The sequence below is a fragment of the Geotrypetes seraphini genome, chromosome 16 (genome assembly GCF_902459505.1).
Source record: "Geotrypetes seraphini chromosome 16, aGeoSer1.1, whole genome shotgun sequence".
NCBI lineage: Eukaryota > Metazoa > Chordata > Amphibia > Gymnophiona > Dermophiidae > Geotrypetes > Geotrypetes seraphini.
Window position 1 is genome coordinate 23,504,855 of NC_047099.1, and position 23,629 is coordinate 23,528,483.

The following is a 23,629-nucleotide window of genomic DNA, read 5'->3' on the forward strand; positions in this document are numbered from 1 at the left end:
GTTGTCTTTACAACCCCCCAAACCCCCCACAATGCCCCCACAATGCGGCGCGATGTCTATCCCACCCCACCCCCGTCGGAGCCCTAAAAACTGTAATTTTGAGCGGCGTGCACATCCGCGCTGCGCTCAATTGTCTGGGCGCGCCTTTGTCCCGGCGCACTTTTGACCTGACACTGAGATATCAGGAGGTTTTAGAAATATTTCAGTTGGCAAAGCAAAACAGGAACTTGAAATGTCAGGATGCATATTCATATTGTTCCTGATTTTGCTAGAAATACAGCAACAAAAAGAAAAGGTTTTTTAGCACCGAGACCACAATTGAGAGCCATTGGGGCTAAATATGGTGTATTATACCCAGCATTAATGAGAATTACTTTTGAGAATAAAACAATTACTTTTGACGAGCCGGGAAAGTTGCATGATTTTATAAATCAACAGGAACAGCCAATGTTGGCCTAAAAGGATTGATAGCAGGAATGATATGATTTTTCACTTTCTTTTGGAAATATTTATTTTTCTTTTCATCTTTTTGAGATCTGAAAGTGGGATTTTACTTAACGCTATAGGGATTTGTTAAACATATCCTCCGAGAATGTTGATGGTAAAGCGTTTAAAGATTCAATTTGAACTATAAGACTTAACGGCAGAAACAATGAGCAATGGAATTCTCTCTTGGATTCTATGTTGGGAGTGATTGAATGATTGCTTTTTAAGAAATTACATCTGCTCTAGAGGTTATTGAAAACACATAAAATCAAGATACTTGATTCTGAGTGAGTCTTTTTTTTTTTTTTATAATTCTTTATTCCTTTTTAAAACTTTCATCAAGTGTACAACAATCATAATAAACACAATTAATCAGAGCACTTGCATATCTTATCATTATAATCTAAACATACAAATGTAACCCTCTCCCCACCCTCCCTCAAAGCCCTTCATTCATAATAAGAAACCTATCTTTGTATCCCTCCCCCCTCCCAATACTATATGGTGTATGACTAATAGAAAAATGGCATTTAATCATGACAAAAAGACATTAATGGCTCCCAAATTTTAATAAAATTATTATAATTTCCATTTTGTATCGCTATTGATCTTTCCATTCTATATATGTGACATAATGAATTCCACCAAAAATTAAAATTCAACCTAGTGTGATCTTTCCAATTATTAGTAATATGTTGGATGGCAACGCCAGTCATGATCATTAAAAGTTTATTATTACACGATGATATCTGACTCTTTTTTTTCTCATATACATTCCAAATATCACAGTATCATAAGATAACGCTACATGGTTTTCCAATAAACAATTTATTTGATCCCAGATTGAGTTCCAAAAGGCTAAGATATGGGGACAGTAGAATAAAAGATGATCCAAAGTCCCTACCTCCAATTTACAATGCCAGCACCTATTGGACAAGGAACTATTTAATTTTTGTAATCTAACTGAGTGAGTCTTTTAAAGAAAAGCATTCTGATCATTCACTGTTTCTGGAGTTACCTCTGAGGGGTGGATCTCACGAGCAATGTGTTGCATGGATCTGGTTCGTTGCTTGCAAAAGCAAGTCTTACGCCGATCATTATTGCTGGAATGTTTAAACTTCTGCTCATCGACACCCGACACAACAGAACAGTGTGACTATTTTTCACATGGTAAAGAGCGGCTGAAGGACGTAGTCAAGTTTGTACCTTGTTTTTGAAATTTCATGTTTCTTTAGCTGCAAAATAATCTTCAGTAGCCAATCTAGTGCCCTTGTGGTCTAAAGTTGACATCAGTTTAGGGGACTGCAGGAGGCCTCCTGCCCATGTCTGTTCTACTAAAGCAGCTGGCATAGAATTCATTTGCTACAGGCCAAGTGACAAATGTCAGTCAGCCTCATGGCAATATAATTGGCTATGTAATGGCTTTGTGAGATGTAGTCTATTTATTTTCGTACGCATCCAGGGAAGTGTGGGAGTGGGGTGGGGGCTATTTCTGTCTTAATTTGACTTTTGAGTACTTACACTTGGGGTGGGTGGTAGGATGGGAGGGTATTATTAATTTGAAATGGGTAAGGTTATTGGGAAAATCTATGTTTCTGTGTTTTATTGAATAATCATTGAGTGGGTGGGTGGGAGAAAATGGTTGGTTATGTATATTTGTAAGCTGAATGTGCTCTTATTGACTTATTATATGTTATATATATGTACAGTGGTACCTCGGTTAATGAGTGCATCGGTTTGCGAGTGTTTTGCAAGACGAGCAAAACATTTGCAAAATCGGTGCCTCAGAAACCAAGCATGGCTCGATTTACGAGCATCACCTCCCCCCCCCTGCAATCCGGCACCCCCCGCCTCGAACCGTCACCCCCCCCCCGCCACGATCCGACATTCCCCCGACACAATTGGGCACCCCCCCGTCACTTCTTACCCTCATCTGGGCACTCTTGAAGATCGGCCTACTCATCTGCTGGGCCTTGAGCATCTGAGCATGCTTAAAGCCTGTGAGTTCACGTTCTGAACTCGCAGGCCCAATCGTGTCGGGGTGGGGGTGGGGGGGTGGGATCGTGGCAGGGGGGGTGCCGGTTCGAGGCAGGGGGGGTGCCTGATCGCAGGGGGGGCCTTCGAGGGGAGCAATGCCGGTTCTCGGGGGAGGGGGGGGGAACGCATCAAAGCGAGTTTCCATTATTTCCTATGGGGAAACTCGCTTTGATAAACGAGCATTTTGGATTACGAGCATGCTCCTGGAACGGATTATGCTCGTAATCCAAGGTACCATTGTATATTGCACTATTGAAGTTTGGAAAATCAATAAAGAACTTAAAAAAAAAAAAAAAAACCCCAGAACAAAAACAGCCATGTTCCAACTTTTGGATTCAGTACCCGCTTCACTTAAAGTGTGCGTAATACATTTTACATGATAGGAAATATTTAGCAGCGATGCATCATAGTTCTAGCAACTTGTGACTTATGAAATGGATTAAAATAGGGGGAGGTGATGGGACAATATATCATCTTTCTTTGGCTACAATCAAAGCTGTTTACATAATATATACCGGTACTTATTTGGGGGTTAAGTGATTTGCCTAGTCACAAGGAATCGAAACCAGTTTCCTGCGTTCTCAGGACACTGCACTAACCACTAAGCTACTTCTCCTCTTCTGGATTAATCGTTTTTAGGCTGATTTGCCTTTCCTTTTCTTTGACTTGAAGTTCCCTGTGTTCTCTTTTTCTACTGCTTGCAATATAAACTTGGCTAAAACAGAGGGAAAAAAGTGACCCAAAATACTTCTAAATTGGCCTGAAGTGCATTTCTGTGTCATGCATCGACCCACCTCTTCTAGTGTGTCAGCATTTGGAGGTAGATGAAACACAGATGCTGGTTCTGAAACAGGCCTCATTTGTGAAGCAGTAACATATGGACCAGAAGACCTTACAAAGCTTATATTATTTATTTATTCAAATTTATATATCCCAGCGGAGCTCAAAACAGTTTACATGCATTTATTCAGGTTCTCAAGCGTTTTTCTCTTTCTGTCCCGGTGGGCTCACAATCTATCTAGTGCACCTGGGACAATGGGGGGGATTAAGTGACTTGCCCAGGGTCACAAGGAGCAGTGTGGGTTTGAACCCACAACCCCAGGGTGCTGAGGCTGTAGCTTTAACCACTGCGCCACTCTAGAAATCAAAATGTAGTAGAAGTGAGCCAAGTAAAGGACAATCAAACCATTGTGACATCACTGATGAGGTTGGCTCTTAGGCATTGGTGGAATGAGGCATTATGATGTCACAATACCAGCTCTGGTTATCAGAGGCTGAAACTTTTCACACTGTTTATTTATTCAATTTTCTATACTTTTCTCCCGGGAGAGCTCAGAATGGTTTAACATGAGTTTATTCACGTACTGAAGCATTTTTTCCTGTCTGTCCCAGAGAGCTCACGAGCTAGCTAATGTACCTATGGCAATGGGGGGATTAAGTGACTTGCCCAGGGTCACAAGGAGCAGCGTGGGTTTGAACCCGCAACCCCAGGGTGCTGAGGCTGTAGCTTTAACCACTGCACCACACTCTTGACCACTCGACCACCCATGACATCAGCCACTTGCCCGTTGTCCTTGAAGAATCCTTATTAAGGCAAGGGGACTCTTTGGGAAATTAACAGGTAACAGATTTAAAACAAAATGTAATATTTTTTTCCCCTCAGTCAGCACACAGTTAAGTTTTGGAATTTGTTGGCAGAGAATGTGTTCATGGTTGCTGAACAGATGAAAGGGTTTTGCCATCAAGCTCATTAAAAGACTGTGGTATGGAATGATTTTTAAAAAATGAAATCCGGATATTTCCACGTGACCTGAATTGACCTCTGTTAAAGACCAGAAACTGGATCTTTTGTCAGACCCAGGCACTTGTGATGTTCTTATGCCTAACACGCTGTAGATCAGGGATCTCAAAGTCCCTCCTTGAGGGTCACAATCCAGTCGGGTTTTCAGGATTTCCCCAATGAATATGCACTGAAAGCAGTGCATAGAGAAAGGAAAATGGTAAAACCAGAGGACATAATTTGGAGGTTGAGGGGTGGTAGATTCAAGAGCAATGTTAGGAAATTCTACTTTACGGAGAGGGTGGTGGATGCCTGGAATGCGCTCCCGAGAGAGGGGGTGGAGAGGAAAACGGTGACAGAGTTCAAAGAAGCGTGGGATAAACACAGAGGATCTAGAATCAGAAATAATATTAAACATTGGGCAGACTTGCACGGTCTGTATATGGCCATTTGGGGGAGGATGGGCTGGAGAGGGCTTCAATGGCTGGGATGGTGTAGATGGGCTGGAGTAGGTTTTGATGAAGATTTCGGCAGTTGGAACCCAAGCACAGTACCGGGTAGAGCTTTGGATTCTTGCCCAGAAATAGCTCAGAAGAAAAAATTAAATTTAAATTTTTTTTTTAAATCAGGTTGGGCAGACTGGATGGACCATTCGGGTCTTTATCTGCCGTCATCTACTATGTTACTATGTTAATTGGGGGAAATCTTGAAAACTCGACTGGATTGCGGCCCTCAAGGAGGGACTTTGAGATCCCTGCTGTAGATGGCTTTGGGCCTGGGCCGAGCCTTTTCTGCTCACCTTATCTAGCTGCTCAATCATTGCATCCTTTTTCTTGTCAGCAGATATGGCGATAGCCAGCTGTTGATGCAGCTCCAGCGTACGGTTCTGAAGGTTCTGAATGTGTCGTTCAAGATGCTGAGAGCGAGCGAGAAAGAGAGAGAATCAGCGGAAGTTGTCAGTGGGTGCAGCACATAAGTCTATAGTGTCAAACAAACTAGGGATTCCTGCTCAGACCACCCCCCCTACTACTTTGACCAGAACTTCATTAGGATGTTGTTTCTTCACCCCTCCCTTTAGCCCTCAACTTCCCATGTACAGCTGAGGTACGAATTGCTTCAAGTTTATTTAAAAAATCTGATTTGATCGCAATATCATATTCCAATGCGAATTAGAAATAATAATAAAAACAGGGTTTAAAAAACGCACACAATTTTTAAATCTATGACACTAAAGGACATAAGAGGAAGACAGATTTAACTACAATTCAGAAAAAAATAAAATGAACATAGAGGTTAAGACAGTAGGATGGGAATTTTTACCCACTTAATTTTCATTTAGAGGATTTTCATTTTAGTCCACTATAGAGTGTTTGAGTTTAATAGAATTCAAGCAGCTCAGTTGAAAGTGTCCTTAAAGAACCAGCTTTTTAAGAAACTTTTAAATTTACTCTCCTGGGAGTTCCACTTTAGCAGCAGGTCAGACTGAAAAGCAGAGATATGCTTGTTGGTAAAAATCACCATAGAGTAGAGAATGACACGGGGAAAAAATTTGTCCCAGTCACCGCCCCGTCCCTGGGACCAGTCCACTCCCTCCTTCCTAGTGTGAGGGAACACACGCGATCACGGATCGCGCGGTCCAGAAGCCCCCTCCCGCTGCGTCCTGCCATCTCCCTCCACCTCACCTTAGGTGCCTGCCGAGTCCAACTTTAATTCTTCTCCCAGCCGCACGCTTTCGATGAACCACACACGAGGCTGCTTGAACTGTTGGATCTTTTCCTCTGGTCCAACTTCCTGCTTCCGGTTGCGTCAGAGAAGGAGATTCAGCAGCTCAAGCAGCCACGCACACGCGGCTTATTGAAAGCGTGCGGCTGGGAGAAGAATTTAAGTCAGACTCGGCAGGCACCTAAGGTGAGGTGGAGGGAGGGAGATGGCAGGACGTGGCATGTGGCGATCGGGTGGGGATGCTGGACCGCGTGATCCGTGCTGGCTTCACTGCCGAGACAAGACCATTCACTGCTCCACGGGGCGGTGAATGGCCTTGTCTCCGTCACGACCACTAATTTTTCTCTCCCCGTTTTGGCGGGTTACCCGCGGCTAGCCACGGGTAACAACCACCGTGCCATTCTCTAATACAGAGCAAGATCCACAACATGGATAGTTATTTTAACTTTTAGTAACAAGTTTTTAGTCACTTTTCACACAATTGTTGTGGTTTGGCAATAAGCGTCTCTAGGGGCTTCCACCAGAGATAGAATTGACATGTAGGATGGAAGTCCTGAAGGGTCTTTTCCCTTACCTTACGCCGAGTCCGTTCCTTCTCTAGAGAGTTTCGGAGAAGCTGGATCTCAGTGTAAGATGAGTGGTCCCTTGGGGCTGCAGGCCTCAAGCTGGCATAGCGGGGAAAGAGCTCCTCAATCCCCGTGACTGAGTGTGGAGGAGAGGTTTCCTGCAGGGGTTGGGCACTGTACATTTAGAAAAGAAAAAGAAGCGACTCATGTTAGAGGGGCCAAGTGGGGTACTGAAATTTTTAATAAAGTACAGTCAGTGTTTGAATAACCACTTGCATTTTTCCAGCACCTCCTCCTGAACTAGAGTCAAGACAGAGGGCAGTAAACTGTGTACAGATATCATGTCAACATAAAACACAGTTGGTGCAGTCTGCCAGTTCCTCTCTGCAGTATCCAAGCAATGCAGCGACACACTTTTCTGCAGAATATGAGCTGCGAGTCGAGGAAAGAGAAACCCTTTTTTTTGCAGCGACTTTGGTAGGTGCCTGATTCTTAGCCTAATCTACTTAGCAGATGGGAGTGGAGTAAACCTGGCACACTCCATTTTGCTTGCACTATAATAGATTTAACATATATTCCAAAGGAGATCTCCAAGCAGCTTGTCTGCCTCTCATATTGTACAGTGCAGGGGAAGGACGAGACCCTCCCATTCATTTTCAGGTGAGGGAAAATTCTGGGGGAAGTTTCCCTTATATTTGCCAAGCTTTAGTGAAACACAGTCGCTAAAGAGTAATACAAGTCTACATTTTGCATGCAGTGGCTCTCTATTTCTAGGCTCAAATCATTGCAATAACGAGTCTGAGGAGAACATACCCTGGCCTTAGTATAAAGATGCAAGGCCCTCTGCCATCACAGGGCAGTAAAGGGCCAGAGCCGCTGCCCCTCCCCCCTTGCTAGGATGACATCCTTGTCCCCCCTTTCTCCAATAGGACTGCACACCTCCCCTCTCCCCAGCATGGCTCCTTACTTGATGAGATGGACCGTGCTGTCACTTTCAAAGGAATCATTGCCTTTCTTCTCATTGGCTGGGTCTTGAAGGCCCTGGGAATCCGCTGTAGAAAGCAGAGGCATTACAGTGTGACTTAGAATCGTACCAGGCCACACATTTAAGAAGGCCATGCTATAAAGGTCACTAAGTTAGACGCCAAGATGTAGAATGCTAAATACCAATTCTGTAAGTAGCATTTGAGTGCCCAGGTTTCAATCTAGAATGCTAGCACTGTGCCCACTTATACTATGTCAACAGCAGATGTAAATGCAGCACTTTAGTTCGTAACTCGCACCATTCTGAAAGTTATGCACAAAGAAATATGGGACCCTATTCATTCACCTCCCCTCTATATACATCCCCCCTGAATTTCTGTGCTAGATAAGTAGCACGCAACCTGTACTTTTGCGTAACTTAAGTCATGCACGTGAATGTTCTGGTATTTTATCATTTACGTGCAGGCAACTTGTTATAGAATGAGGGGGAGGGAGAGGGAGAGGGAGGTTTTACGGTTAGTCCCACAACTGGGGGATTAGAGGCTGCATGTTAAAATAAAGTCCCACACTTGTCGGATGATATGGCTAAAACAGGCTCATTTATTCAGAAGGGCCTGCAGAAAATAAATAAAGGTAGGCAGTCCAGCGACATGCAATTGCCACACTTACGGTGAGAGAAAGCAGCAGATATCTGGAGCATGTTCTGTAGATGCGCGCGTACTGACTCCATCTCGGAAATGTGCCTCCAGCCGTTCTGAGCAAAAGCAGAGGGAAAGGTAACTGCCATGCTAACACAGCACTGCCAGAAGTACCAAATCTGACAGCTGATAAGGACCATATGGCCCACATAGCCTGCCCAATTTAAGTTTCTCTTGCATTTCCCTAAGGCCTAATTGGTCCCCAGCTTCCCCTCATTAATTCAGAATCCTCTGTACCTGCCCCAGGCTTTCTAGAATTCAGTTGCCGTTTCTACCACCTTCTTCATTATATATTTTCCGATACTGCTCTTGAGTTTACTTCCCATGAGAATCAAGAGCTCTTATAATAGAACATCTTTCCTGCTATTAAAACCAAAATTGCCTTCTGTGTGTAATTTAAACTTTTGAGGTATCCGAGTGTCTATTTTGTCCCCTCCCTCCTCCTTTCAACCTATCCCACTTAAGTACTTATAAAATTAGCAGGCTTTTGGTACATATCCTATGATACATTTTGATGGCCATTTATCCTTGCAGAGACACAGCCTTCACTGGTCACAATCCTCCAAATGAGGTCTCCCTAACATACTATACAGAGGCATTATCACCTCCTTTCTTCTAGTTTCACCCGTCCCCAGGCCACCCTAATGTTCGTCACAACTCAGATATGATCACCCAAAAGATTTCTGTCCTGTTTAGCACCCGCATCTCCTGCCTGCTTTCAGATTTCTACACCCCAAATATACTGCCTGCATTTTATTTTTAATCTAATCTTAGCCATCAAGCATTCTACTGTGTCTCATACTATTTGGGATCAATTCTCATTATGTCGACTTTCTCATGAGCGAGAAGAAAACGAGATCTTACCTGCTAATTTTCTCTCTCCAAGTTCCTCCAGACCAGTCTAGACACATGGACATATGCTCTCCTGTCAGCAGATAAAGACTGAAAACCACTGCTTTATGACATCATCTTATAAGTATATGACATCATCTTATAAGTAACCTGAACAGATTATAGCCAGTCAATACTGCATTAACCCTTTATTTGGCATTGTTGCTCAGAAGCAACATGTGCCTTCTATGGCTCGTATGGGAGATCAAAAATAAAAAAGCGGCAGTGCCAACTCCTTTATACTCTTTTTTATATATAATACGTTTGTTGTTTTTTAGTCTTCAGATTATGCCAACCACCAGCCACTTTATTCTTAGGCTTATTTCTCATGTTGATTTACAAGGGATAGGGTCACTAGGACTTGAATGAGCGGGTCAGTAGAGTGGCAGTATAATTACAATTATACTTAAGGGGTCAGAAGACTTAAGAGGGTGGGTAAATAGTGTGGGCAGACTTGATGGGCTATATGGCCCTTATCTGCCGTCATCTTTCTATGTTTCTATGTTTCTATCATTATCAGACCTAAAATGTGCAAAATTCGTTGTGAAAAACCAATTCCATAACTTAATAAAGTAAAAACTTTGTCCTTAGCTTTTAGTCGTAATTTTTTTTCAGCTAGGTCATTAGACCTCGGCGGGGGGGAACCTATGGGTTCAACATGTTTCACCGGAAGGCTTTCTCAAGAACAAGTCCCCCCCCCCTTTTAGCTTGCTCCGCAGCATCCTGATAGTCTCTCTTCAATCTAAAACTAAACTAAAACTTCAAACTAAAAGGAGGGACTTGTTCTTGAGAAAGCCTTTGGGCGAAACATGTTGAACCCATAGGTCCCCTCCCGAGGTCTAATGACCTAACTGAAAAAAAGTTACGACTAAAAGCTTACAAAGTTTTTACTTTATTAAGTTATTGAATTGGTTTTTCACAATGAATTTTGCACATGAAATGCACAGAGCACTTAAAAATTTTTTTTTAAAAAATTATCTAATATAATAAAGAGCTAGCCGCGCATGCGCACTCCTATTTGCGTGTTCCGTGCGTGTAGGTCTGTGGCCGAAGGAGTGCACATGTGCGCTATACGTCACCAGCCTATCGCCTCCACAAGCCGGACCGCAGCTAGACAACAATCTCCGTTCCTCCTTTGCCGCCCACCCCCTTCTCTTCCCTTGGGCCCGAATGGCGATTCCAGCAGCATGTGCATCAGTCTTCACACGCTGCTTCGGCCCCTTCTACTGCCCTGATTTGCTCTGCCGCGTCTCTGATGATGTCATCAGGGACGTGCCAGAGTAAATCAGGGCAATAGAAGGGCCCGAAGCAGCGTGTGGAGACTGATGCAAGCGCTGCTGCAATCACCACCTTTGTAGTCCGGACCGCAGGAAGGGAAAGGGGGGGTAGAGGAAACGCTAATGCTGCTGCACAGGGAACTGGTGAGGGGGGGGAGCGAAATGGAGGGGATGGAATGCTGCTTTGGACAGACAGACAGAGGGAGGAAGGGAGACAGAAAGAAAAGAAGAAAGACACAGAGGCAGGGAGATACATAGAAAGACAGACAGGCAAAGGGGGCCAGGGACAGAGACAGACAGAAAGGACAGCGGGAGCCGCGTCAGGAAGGGTGCGGGATGCGGCAGTGGGAACTTTTCCAATGGGTGCAACTGGGCGGCTGTCGGGAACCTCTGATCAGGGGCAGAGTAAGGTAAGAGTATCATAGGGATAAGAAGGAGGAGGGGGGATAAAAAAGGAAGGGATGCCTACTGCTGGACAGGGGAAGAAGGAAAGAGATGCTGATGGACAGGGGAGGTGAAGAAAATGGAACGGAGGACTAATGTTGGACAGGGGGAGAAGGAAAGAGGTGCTGCTGGACAGGGGGGAGGTAAAACAAAGGGAGAAGGGCTGCTGCTGCATAAGGAGAGCAGTGACGGGGTGGTGGTGGACACAGTGGAGGTAAAAGGAAGGGAAAATGGACAGGGGGAGCAGGCAAGGGGTGGTGTTGGACAAGGGCAAGGGGTTGGTGTTGGAGCCAAGGAAAAAGAAAGGCAGAAAGAAAGAAAGCAGCAAAGGAGAGAGAGAGAAATAAAGAAAGACAGACACACACACATATGTTCTAGCACCCGTTAATGTAACGGGCTTAAAGACTAGTAAAGTCATATTTTAATGTACACTTGATGTATATGTTAAAATGAATAAAGATTTGGAAAAAAAAAAAAATAATTATAATTTAGGTCTGATAATGATAGGTAAATCAACACGAGAAAGAAGCCTAAGAATAAAGTGGCTGGTGGTTGGCATAATCTGAAGACTAAAAAACAACAAACGTATTAGATTAAAAAAAAGAGTATTTATAAGTATAAAGGAGTTGGCAGTGCCGCTTTTTTATTTTATGTAATACCAGCGGTGTGTTGAAGAATACTTGGTATATACCTACACTGTCTTATTGGAGATCAACACACAAGAAAATCAAAGAACAAAACTTGCCTCGAATAAACACCGCCACAGCAGAAGAGGCAAGTGAGACGTCTAAAACCAACCACCAGTAACATTTATTGAAGCTATTAAACAATGGTTCAACGCAAGTTCTCAAACACATATCAAAAGCAGTCCCAAAGTACTTGCACAAATATATCCCAGAGGCGGTACAAACTTGGATCCGAGTTTCGGCAACAAAGTTGCCTTCTTCAGGGGGACAACAAAGATACTTTGGTGAAAACAATATCGATATATAATTTGTGTCAGCGTCTTCGGTACTCGAGCTTCAAGTTTCATAAAATCGCTTATCTGGAATTACTAAGCGACTAACAATCCCAATAATGATACAAATTAAAACATGTATTAATACGTAAGGACAATAGAGTATTAATGGATACTTGGAAAACATTAAGGTTTGTAGACAAATTAACTACTGATTCGATTTTAAAATCGAAACAACAGACTATTTGGGTAAACTCCAAGATACAAATAGGCGGGTTTAAGGTTGTCTGGAAAGATTGGATTAAAGCAGGTATAAGATCATTAACGGAAGTAATTGATAATGGTAAGATGCTTGAATTTTCACAATTGCAACATAAATATGGTCTGAATAAAAAACAAAGTTATAAGTGGTTGCAATTGAAGCAGGCTATTCAGGTGGGGTTCCCTGAATGGAAATCTTTAAATGATCATTACAGCTTAGAATTCTTAAGTTTCCAGGCAGATTTTCTGGGTCACCAGGCCGCAAAGTGGTATAAAATTATATCTAATTATTTGAATAAGAAGCCTAAAAATGGATTAAGAGATATTTGGAGCATTGAGATTAAGCATCAGATTAATGCATCTCAATGGTCTTGGAGAATTAAAGGTACAATGTCAGCATCTATTAGGCAAACATGGTTCTTTTTGTTGCATAGAGCATTCTGGACCCCTACTAGATTAGAAAAATTAGATTGCTCTAAGTCTAATAGATGCTGGCATTGTAAAATTGAAGTTGGAACGCTAGACCATCTTTTATTTTATTGTCCATGTATTCAGGCATTTTGGATATCAATATGGGATCAAGTTAATATGTTAATGGAGAGTCATGTGGCTTTATCCTATGACACAGTGATTTTTGGAATGTGTATGAGGGCCAAATGCCAAATATCTACAGCAAACAATAAATTATTGTTGATTCTTACGGGAGTGGGAATTCAACAGATAACAACTAATTGGAAAGACTGTTCTAGATTAAATTGTAATTTTTGGTGGAACTCAGTTTGTCATATATATAAGATGGAAAGATTTATTGCGATACAGAGGGGGTATTTTAAAAGATTTCAAGAGGTGTGGAGGCCATTAATTGAATATTATAATGAGTAAAGTTTATTCTTTTTCCTTAGGGGATAATATATAGAAATGGGATGGGATGGGAGGGATAGGGAGGGAAAAATATTGGAAATATGTTGTTATGAAAAATAAGGAGATATATGTAATAGGATGGGATATTTATTGTTGTGCATTACTGGGTATAATAAAATGTTTAAAGTGTTTGAGGAAGAAGGATGGGGAGAGGGACAGATTTCATGTCAGATTAATTGTATTATCAAAAAGGGATGTATAATTATATATAAATTTGGAAGGAATATTTTATTGATATGGAAAAGGGTGGGAGGTGGGGGGGAATAAAAACATGTATAATAATATTGTTTAAGAATGCCAAGTGTGTTATGTAAATTAATTGTAATAATACTGTACACTTGTTGAAAGAAATAAAAAGGAATAAAGATTAAAAAAAAAACAAAAAAAACATGTATTAAACATTTACAACTAACAGGGGGACTTGACAAACCGGTACATTAGGCCCAAAAGGGATGAAATACAATTTTTGTAAGAAAGGAGACAAATAAGGTGAAGGAAAAGGGAAAGAAAAGAGAGAGAGAAGAGAGAGAAGTAGAGGAATACTGTAGCACTACATATGAAAACTGTAGTGAAGTTGCTAAAAGGGTTAAAATACAGGAACCCTAAAAAGGAATGCTGTCACAGAAGATTTAGCAATTGCAGGCGTCCTTAGAAAGGAAACTTTAAGGGCTCCTTTTACAAAGGCGCGCGCTAGCCGTTAACGCCTCCTCTTGAGCAGGCGGTAGGTTTTCGGGGCGCGCGCGCTAAAAATGCTAGCGTACCTTTGTAAAAGGAGCCCTTAAGGATACTCTTAAAGATCTAATTCCAGGCTTTCTTGCATTCAGACACAGTCTCCGTCTCCAGCACCTCTTCCACGCATCTACCACCCTTTCTGTAAAAATGTACAGTGGTACCTCATTTTACGAGTGCACCGGTTTGCGAGTGTTTTGCAAGACGAGCAAAACATTCGCAAAATCGTCGCCTTGGAAACCGAGCTTGCCTCGATGTATGAGCGCCTCTCCCCGTGATCCGGTACCCCCTCCCCCTCTGCTCGCATTGTCCCCCCCCCTCGCCGCGATCTAACATCCCCCCGCACCCATCCACCCACCCAAACACATCGCTTACCCCCCCCATCTGGCACCCGGGCACCAATGCACAGGACATGTCGGTGCCCGAAGATCTGTCATCCTTTTTGCTGGGCCTTGAGCATCTGCGCATGCTCAAGGCCTTCGAGAATCTTGGAGAGAGCGGGAACTCGAAGGCCTTGAGCATGCGCAGATGTTCAAGGCCCAGCAAAAAGGATGACAGATCTTCAGGCACCGGCATGTCCTGTGCTTTGGTGCCGGGTGCCAGATGGGGGAGTAAACGATGTGTTCAGGTGGGTGGATGGGTGCTGGGGGGGGGATGTCGAATCACAGCGGGGGGGGGGGGGGCTTCGTGAGCTGGGGGAGCAATGCCGTTTCTTGGGGGGGGGGGGTAGAGCAGTGCCACTGGCCTTGGGGGGATGGGGTGGGTGGGAACAAATGAAGTGAGTTTCACTTACTTTGTATGGGGAAACTCGCTTTGATATACGAGTAATTTGGTTTACGAGCATGCTTCTGGAACGAATTATGCTCGTAAACCAAGCTTCCACTGTATTTCCTTAGATTACTCCTGGCTGAAACCGAGCGGTGAATTTTGGCCACAGATTAGTTTCAGTCATCCTCTACCTTGCTTACAGGGGGAGAGCCAAGTCTGTGCCTTGTAATCCTCCTGGTCTCAAATCTTACTCCATTTAAAAAAGCAAGCATTAGCAGGACAAACACAGGATAAAATGCCCTGCACTGTTCCTGAGTCCAGTTTCTATTGTCGTTTCTCCCCTGAAGAGAATGGAGGAATTACCGTATTTTCTCGCATATAACGCGCGCGTTATACGTGGTTTTTACAAACCGCGCATACCCTTGCGCGTTATACGCGTGAGCGCGTTGTACAAAATTTTTTTTACATAGTTCCCCCCCCCCCCCTGATTCATCACCCGGAAGGAGCGCTCACACTCCCACCCCGAAGGACCACTCGCACCCCCACCCGAAGGACCGCTCGCACCTCCACAGCCTCCCCCCCTCCCCCATGGAGAAGCTGTCTACCTTGTTTCCGGATGCCAGCCCAGTTGCTTCCTCTGCCGGCGGTCCTGCCCCTTCTCAGAGCCCTGTGCTGCGCTGCTTCCTCTTCAGGCGGTCCCGCCCTTTCTCTGATGTCAGAGAAAGGGCGGGACCGCCGGAAGAAAAAGCAGCACAGCAGGGCTCAGAGAAGGGGCGGGACCGCCGGCAGAGGAAACAGCTGGGCTCGCTGGCATCCGGAAACAAGGTAGACAGCTTCTCCATGGGGGAGGGGGGTGAGGCTGTGGGGGTGCGAGCGGTTCTTCGGGTGGGGGTGCGAGCGGTCCTTCGGGGTGGGAGTGCGAGCGCTCCTTCGGGGTGGGGGTGCAAGCGGTCCTTCAGGGTGGGGGTGCGGGTGCGTGCGAGCGGTCCTTCGGGGTGGGGGTGCGAGCGGTCCTGCGGGGGGGGGTGAATCTGACGTCGGGGGGGGCATCAGGCTTTCAGGGTAGGGACAGGACTTCAAGGAGGAAAGGAGAGTCGGGGCGGGTGAAAACAGAGTCAGGGTCTCCAGAGGAGAGTCCGGGCGGGCGAAAGGAGAGTCGGGCAGCATGCACGGTATACGGGTGTGCGCGGTATATAAAAATTTATGTACATAAATATGTGTTTTTTGCGCGCTATACCCGTGTGCGCGTTTTACACGGGTGCGCGTTATCTATGTGAAAATACGGTACTCAGGTTGGCCCTCCTGTACTTTTGATGCTATAGGGGGCAAAATGGTGGAAGTTCCCGCCAAAATCGGGTCCTCTGTACTTTTGGAGACCAGCTTTGTGGTCCGAGACCACTTTTTTCTGCCCTTTTGTGCCCACTGATGCTAATGTAAGAGTTGCTGTAGGACAGGGGTAGGCAATGCCGGTCCTCGAGAGCCGGAGTCAGGTCAGGTTTTCAGGATATCTACAATGAATATGTGTGAGATGGGTTTGCACGCACTGCATCTTTGAGATGCAAATCTCTCTCATGCATATTGATTGCGGATATCCTGAAAACCTGACCTGGCTCTGGCTCTCGGGGACCGGAATTGCCTACCCCTGTCCTAGAGCAACTCTTATATTAGCATCAGTGGGCACATAAGGGCAGAGAAAAGTGGTCTCAGACCACAAAGCTGGTCTCCAAAAGTACAGAGGACCCGATTTTGGCAGGAACTTCCACCATTTTGCCCCCTATAGCATCAAAAGCTTTCCTCACAAGCGCTACTTTGGCTGCTAGCAGAACCGCTGTTTTGGTGGCTGTTGCATGCAAGATGCCATGAGCTCCAATCTCTGTGCCTGCCATCCTTTGCGGTCTTGCTTGCAACCTGTAAAGTGCAAGGCTCTTGTAAAGTGCAAGGCACAATTTTCTCCACAGTGTACAAAAGAGCTCAGGACCAATAGTATAGAAACATAGAAAATGACAGAAGGAAAGGGCCATAGCCCATCAAGTCTGCCCACTCTAATGACCCACCCCCCTGACTTTACTCCCCTAGAGATCCCACGTGAATATCCCATTTTCTTTTAAAGTCTGACACGCTGTTGGCCTCAATCACCTGCAGTGGGAGTTCGTTCCAATGATCGACCACTCTTTCGGTGAAGAAGTACTTTCTGGAATCACCATGAAACTTCCCTCCTCTGATTTTCAGCGGATGCCCTCTGGTGTTCGAGGGTCCTACAAGACAGAAGACATCATCTTCTGCCTCGATACGGCCCGTGATATACTTAAACGTCTCAATCATGTCTCCCCTCTCTCTTCGTTCCTCAAGTGAGTACAGCCCCATAGGCTGTGCCTTTCACATTCAATCACAGCACTTTAAAATCACTTGCGAGGTCAAAAACCGATGCCTAAATTCCAAAGTATAACGATAATTCCACTCATCTTAGAGCAGGTGTCCCATTCCACCTGATGAGTGAAATTGTCGTTTCATTTTTGACCTCACAAGTGATTTTAAAGTGCTGTGATTGAATGTGAAAGGCACAGCCTACGGGGCAGTAGCCCCGCTGGCGATCTGTGGCGGATCCGTGAAGTGGGCTGTGCCGGGAGTTGTATTAAGACCCGCACTAAAATAAGACCGTCCGCTATCAGGCCGCTTCAGAGACTTTTCAAGTTTTTATTAAAATTTGATGCACACGCATTGTCAAATATTTCAAAGCGCATTACAAATTTAAAACGGGGAAAACACTATGATAAATTTATACAAATTAACATATACATACAAAAATCCGATACAGGTACAAAAGGAAAGGGGGGATGAACTACAATAATTAAAGAAAAAGAGAACATGTACGGGTAACACATTAGGGAGGGCAAAGATAAAAAGAGATAGAAGAAGTAGGGAGATATAAAATTAATTAAGGGCTGCTTTTATAAAGGTGCGTTAGGGCCTTAAAACGCAGAATAGCGCGCGCTAAATTGCCGTGCGCGCTAGACCTTAATGCCAGCATTGAGCTGGTGTTAGTTCTAGAAGCGTAGCGGTTTAGCGTGCACTAAAAACGCTAGCGCACTTTAGTAAAAGGAGCCCTAAGTCTCAGAGATGAGGACTAATTAGGTGTTGGATGTTAAAATATAAGGTTTAAAAAATTTGGATATAGACAAATCGTCTTAATTATATCTCTCTATAGAAAGCTTTTTAAAGAGCCTTAAATTATTTTATTTTTAATTTTTTATCTTCTTTCATTCTTTCTATTTTCTCTCTCTTTGATTTTTGATCTGGGAAATGTATTACAGTGCTCCCCTGTGAATTTGCGGTCTACGATTTGCAGTCCCGGTCATTCGCGGTATTTTCTGACCGCGAATGACCGGGCAGGAGAGAGCAGCCGGAGGCTGGCGAGTGAAGGGACTAACTCGCGGTATGCTCCGACCGCCTCTTCCTGTACTAAAAATCGGGCCTCATTGCGTGTCAAAGCAACTCCCGATTGGCGAGGCCCGACTTTAGTATAGGAAGAGGCGGTCGGAGCATACCGCGAGTTAGTCCCTTCACTCGCCGGCGCTCCGGCTGCCTTCTCCTGCCCCCCCCCCCTATGAAAAACCGTATTTGCGGTTTTTCAAGATTCGCGAGTGTTCCTGGAACGGAACCCCCGCGAATATCAGGGGAGTTATTACATAGTTTTAGTTTATCAGGTACTTGAGCTAGATTGTGAGCCTTCGGGACAGACTGAAGTTTTTCCCGAAAATTATGTATGTAATTTTGTAAACCATATAGAAATTTTTTAAATAAATAAAAATACCCTCTGCTGGTGTCAAAGCCAGTGGCTCTCAGTCTCCCCTTGCTGGCAGAAGTGTAAACCCACTGGGCTGGGCTGGACTGGTCTGAGGGGACAATCAGGAACGGTCTATTACAGATTATATCAACTAAAAAAAAGGCAGAAAATCCTTTTCTATTAACCTTTATACAATATCACTCGCAAGATATTCAGCACAACCACCCACAGCCCAGATCCGAGGCACCCCTTTTACCACCACTCTGTTGTCTCTCTCTCAGACATGCTCAAGAGGAAAGCCATGCTAACATCATGTATATACTAGAGAATGACACAGGGACAAATTTTTCCTCATCCTTGCGAGTTTAGTCCCTGTCCCTGCCCCATTGCTGTAATCTCTGTCTTAACCCCACAAGCCTTGAACACTTATGATTTTAAAGGGTTTGGGGCTTGTGCAGATGAGGACGGAGCTTAGGCATTGGTGGAATGAGGCATTATGACATCACAATCTGAGCTCTAGAATGTTGCTACTTAGGATTTAAAAGCGTTTGAGGCTTGTGCAGATGAGGACGGAGCTTAGGCATTGGTGGAATGAGGCATTATGACATCACAATCTCAGCTCTAGAATGTGGCTACTTATGATTTTAAAGGGTTTGAGGCTTGTGCAGATGAAGACGGAGCTTAGGCATTGGTGGAATGAAGTATTATGACATCACAATCTGAGCTCTAGAATGTTGCTACTTATGATTTGAAAGTGTTTGAGGCTTGTGCAGATGAGGACGGAGCTTAGGCATTGGTGGAATGAGGCATTATGACATCACAATCTGAGCTCTAGAATGTTGCTACTTATGATTTTATAGGGTTTGAGGCTTGCGCAGATGAGGACAGAGCTTAGGCATTGGTGGAATGAGGCATTATGACATCACAATCTGAGCTCTAGAATGTTGCTACTTATGATTTTAAAGCGTTTGAGGCTTGTGCAGATGAGGACGGAGCTTAGGCATTGGTGGAATGAAGTATTATGACATCACAATCTGAGCTCTAGAATGTTGCTACTTATGATTTTAAAGGGTTTGAGGCTTGTGCAGATGAGGACGGAGCATGCAGGAATGGGGCAGGGACAGGAAAAGAGCTTTCCGGGACGGGATAGGAAAATTAGTTCCCGTGGGGACGGTGAAAAATTTGTCCCCGTGTTATTCTCTTATATACACATCCTAATTTATTGCAGACTGTCAGAGGAAAGTGCTCAAGTTAACTACCCGACTCATCCCTTCAAGAATTTCTAGAGCAGCCGACATACTCTCTTGGACGTAGGTTATCTGAACTTATGCAGGAAGAGGTAATTGCAAATTGCCTATAATCCTCTCCAACAATCTTTACAATGCTAGCAAAAAAAATCTTACGCCTCCTTCATGTTACTAAGAAGCATTCTAGCAGAGAGGTAACTGCAATAGCAAAAGACTGCCTCACCTGCTTCACAGCACTGGTCTGGATTCCAGTTGATAAAGTTCGGCTCATCTCCTTTGCCAGAATATCCAGATCGTCACGGTTATGATCACCCATAGCTGCGATCTCCAAAGCCTGGGGATGATACCTCGGGGTTACATGAGGTGCCGAGTGCTCCGGAGGAGCCTCACACTCCGAGACGCTAATAAGATCATCTGGGGATATGAACAGAGGCAGCTGTGGTTGCTGAGAGGAGCTAGAGGTAGCAAAAGGTTCCTGACCGCCTCCAGATTGGGAGGCGAAGAGGATCCGGGAGCTGTTCTCCATCTTCTCTGCAGGCTGGAAGCTCATGTCCCGTGAGGTGCTATTGGGAGATGTGGTCATCTCTCTTAGGGAGTTCTCTGGTGACCGGGAATCCCTCTCCCAGTCTAGAAAGGCACGCCGGCTGGAGTTGCATTGCTCTAGCTGGCTCCGTGCTTCTTCTTCCACTTTCCTGCTCCTACGCAGCGAGGCATAGAGCTGTGCTGTGACGTCTGAAGAGCGTGTTGGCGATGGTGTAGCCCTCTCCCACTGTGGCGTAGCGGAGTTATCAAACAGGATCTTTGAGACCTTAGCTGGAGTGCAAGGAGTGGAACCAGCATAGGAAGTCGGAAGGGGCTCTATGTCACTCATTAGATCCTCGCTGAGTAAGGACAAATCCAGATGGGGTAGCACCTCGTTCATGGGATAACGCTAGGAGATGATTCTCTCCAGGCTCTGTGAGACACACAAAAGAAAAGACATGTATGTTAGAAATTCCAGACTAAATATATTAATCCTGATTATGCATAAATGATAAAACAATCTATGGCCGGTATTATGCACATTTGCAGGACATTGTTGCAGGGCTATCCACACTTCTGCCATTCTTGTTCACCGATTCCCGATTCCCATCTTGGAATCTTGCTTCCTTTAAAATTTCTGTGTGTACTCCCACTGGCCTCCCACCAGTATACGCTGAAGCACTGACTCCAGGTTTTCCATCTGCCCCATTTGCAGCTTTTTTTGTGTTGGGTCATAGCATGGAGTTCTTCAGTGTGTCTAGTCTGCTGTGCCTTCAGGAGCTAGTCTTTCCTTAGCACAAACAGCTCCAGCTTCAGTCACTACTCTGGACTGCGTTACCATATGGCTCCAGAAAAAGTACAGTTTGAGACTTCTGGGTTTTTACTTCTATTGCTTTCAAAGGAAGTAAAACCCTCCTTTTTCTGGAGCCATAAGGTAACCCTACATCAACCACATATATAACAGTAAGCAGTTCAGAGGGTCTAGAACTGACCTCTTTTGAGCAAAAGATGTTACATAAAGCACAGAAATAAATCACAGTGGTCTCATGAGAAAAAAAAATCTAGCATCCATATGTATAAAATTAAAAGGGCCAAATGGCAGGCACACAAGCAGCAATGCGATTCAAACAGTGCCAGTCTTAAAACATATATCACTATGGAAGAGAGCTGAAGTGCAAAACAGCCATTAGAGAAACAGGTTTTTAAATTAAATTGACCATCAAAAATCATGATTCAAAATCACTTGCTCTTCCAGTAAAAATGTTACAAGTATAAAAAGACATCAATACTAACTACTAAAAGAACCATGGACGAAATACTGAGCATGCGGTGGCAGCAATTTTTAAGCTGCTGATAACTGCGGGGAAAAAATGAGCCCAGATACTTAATGCTCCGGTATTAAATATTCTGGTGTGTATGGTCGGTTGGATTCAGACCAGTGCCCAGCTTGCTCAGCAGATTATTGTTAGGACAGCCTTTATGTAGGCCTAACTTTATCTGCTTGTTTAACTGGTTAGCAGTGATATTCAGGGCCAGATGCACTAAAATCAGCAATTGTCTATCGTCGTTAAACCAGTTTTGACCTTTTTTTTTTTAAGAGGCACAGATGCTGTGTGTGTTACACATGCACAATATCTGCCCCATTAAAAAGAAAAAAAAATAATCCCCAAAACCCTGCCAATGACTGCCCTCCAAAAAGACCCCCGACGAATGTGGCACTGGGAATCCACCCCTTTCCCTCGCTAGCAAAAATTGGCAGGAGGTATGCCCATTCCCTTCTGCCATGCTGCTCCCACCCGTGCAAGAAAAAAAAATTGCAAGAAGGATGCCCACTCCCTTTTGCCATGCTGACTTCCTCCCCCTGCGGTAGCAAAACGGTAGGATGGATACTTACTCATTGCTATGGTGACTTCGCCCCCCCCCCCCAACCAGGGAAAATTGGCATGAGAGATGCCCCTCGTTGAACTATCCTCTACCTGTGTGTTACACATGCACAATATCTGCCCCATTAAAAGAAAAAAAAAGCCCCCCCCCCCCGCCGATGACTGCCCTCCCCAAACACCCCCAACAAATGTGGCACTGGGAATTCCCCCCCATGCTAGTGAAAATTGGCAAGAGAGATGCCCATTCCCTCCTCTCATGCCCCCTCCTGAGCACAAAATGGTAAGAGGGATGCCCACTCCTTCCCACGCCTCTCAACTGTTCAGGCTTCCCCTGCCGGCTCTGTGCATCATGTGCGAGTGTTGCTCTCACAGTGATCAATCGGACGGGAGAGATGGGAATTATGACGAACCTCTGCGTGAATCATTTGCATGCAAACTTTTTAGTGCATCGATAGCTCATTTTGAATTGACCAAAAATCGGATTGGAGCAGACCCACCCACACGGTCTTACCAATCCTCTTTAGTGCATCTAGCCCTGTCTGCTAACCAGTTAACTACCAGCTCCACCCACAGCCCTAACTGGACAATGCAGAGGCAGTTAAAAGTCAATATTCAGTGGCACTGTCTAGCCAAGTCCTGCTCAATATCTATAGAAATAGTATTAGTAGAATGGAACAGCAGGCAGTTGGCAGCTTTTCCATGGAACAGCTAATCAGATATGAAGCACTCTAGTTAGAAACATTAGTCCAGCTGCTTTTGTGCTGGACTTTCAGAGCAGCAGACATTCAACAGGTTCTGAGTATGTATTCATTCAAGTACTGTATTTCCCCCTATCTGTCCCGGTGGGCTCACAATCTAATGTACCTGGAGCAATAGAGTGTTAAGTGACATGCCTAGGGTCACAAGGAGAAGTACTGGGCTTGAATCTGCAACCTCAGGGTGCTGAGGCTGCAGCCCTAAGCCCTAGACAGACCCTATCAAAACCTCCACCCACAAGGAGTCACACATTCAGGCAGCATCCACAGAATTTATTCTTATGTGGAAGACGGTCATTAAAGGCAATGGGAAAGTAAACCCAGATCTTACCTGCGACTTGTTCTTCCTCTGACTAGAGCACTTCCCACCCTCCCAGTTTCTAACACCTGCTGAAGCCAGCAAATTTCAACAAGCAGAATCTTACACTCTTCAGGTTAAATCATAAAAACATAAGAGCTGCAATACTGGGCCACACTGAAGGTCCTTCGAGCCAAGTAACCTCTTTCCAACAGTGGCCAACCCCGGTCACAAGTACCTGGCAGGGATCCCAAAGAGTAAAATAGATTTTATGCTGCTTATCATAGAAATCAGCAGTGGATTTCCCCAAGCCATCTTAATAACTTTTTGGCGGGGCTTATCTGGAAAAGATACGCCGGGGATCTTTTCCAGATAAGCCCCGCCAAAAAGTTAACCCCTGCCACAGTTTTAGCTAACACCATGCTAAGTGAATACTTGGGGAAAGTGATATACAAGGGGGGGGCAGAGCCCCCCCTTGAACCCCCCCCAAGTCATTATTCAAATCATGTGAATAATTTCCTCAGAGGGCTTTAATAGTTTAATAATTTATAAGGTGGCGTGGCTTAAGTTTTCGCCCGTGCACTTTTTGCATTAGTGGTGGCGGGGCTTAAGTTTTCG

General features: G+C 44.6%; 1 protein-coding gene across 3 annotated transcripts in view; it reads right to left on the reverse strand.

The window, feature by feature from the left end:
• CNTROB (centrobin, centriole duplication and spindle assembly protein) overlaps nt 1-23,629 on the reverse strand; it is a 60,520-nt gene that overhangs the window by 35,840 nt on the left and 1,051 nt on the right. For all 3 annotated transcript variants that reach the window (XM_033925230.1, XM_033925231.1, XM_033925229.1), the window contains exons 2-6: nt 19,777-20,508; nt 8,245-8,329; nt 7,559-7,643; nt 6,600-6,765; nt 5,103-5,219 (exon numbers count right to left, since the gene is read on the reverse strand). In XM_033925230.1, the coding sequence (XP_033781121.1) occupies nt 5,103-5,219; nt 6,600-6,765; nt 7,559-7,643; nt 8,245-8,329; nt 19,777-20,475 (1,152 nt within the window). In that variant the 5' untranslated portion in view covers nt 20,476-20,508. The remainder of the gene's footprint in view (nt 1-5,102; nt 5,220-6,599; nt 6,766-7,558; nt 7,644-8,244; nt 8,330-19,776; nt 20,509-23,629) is intronic.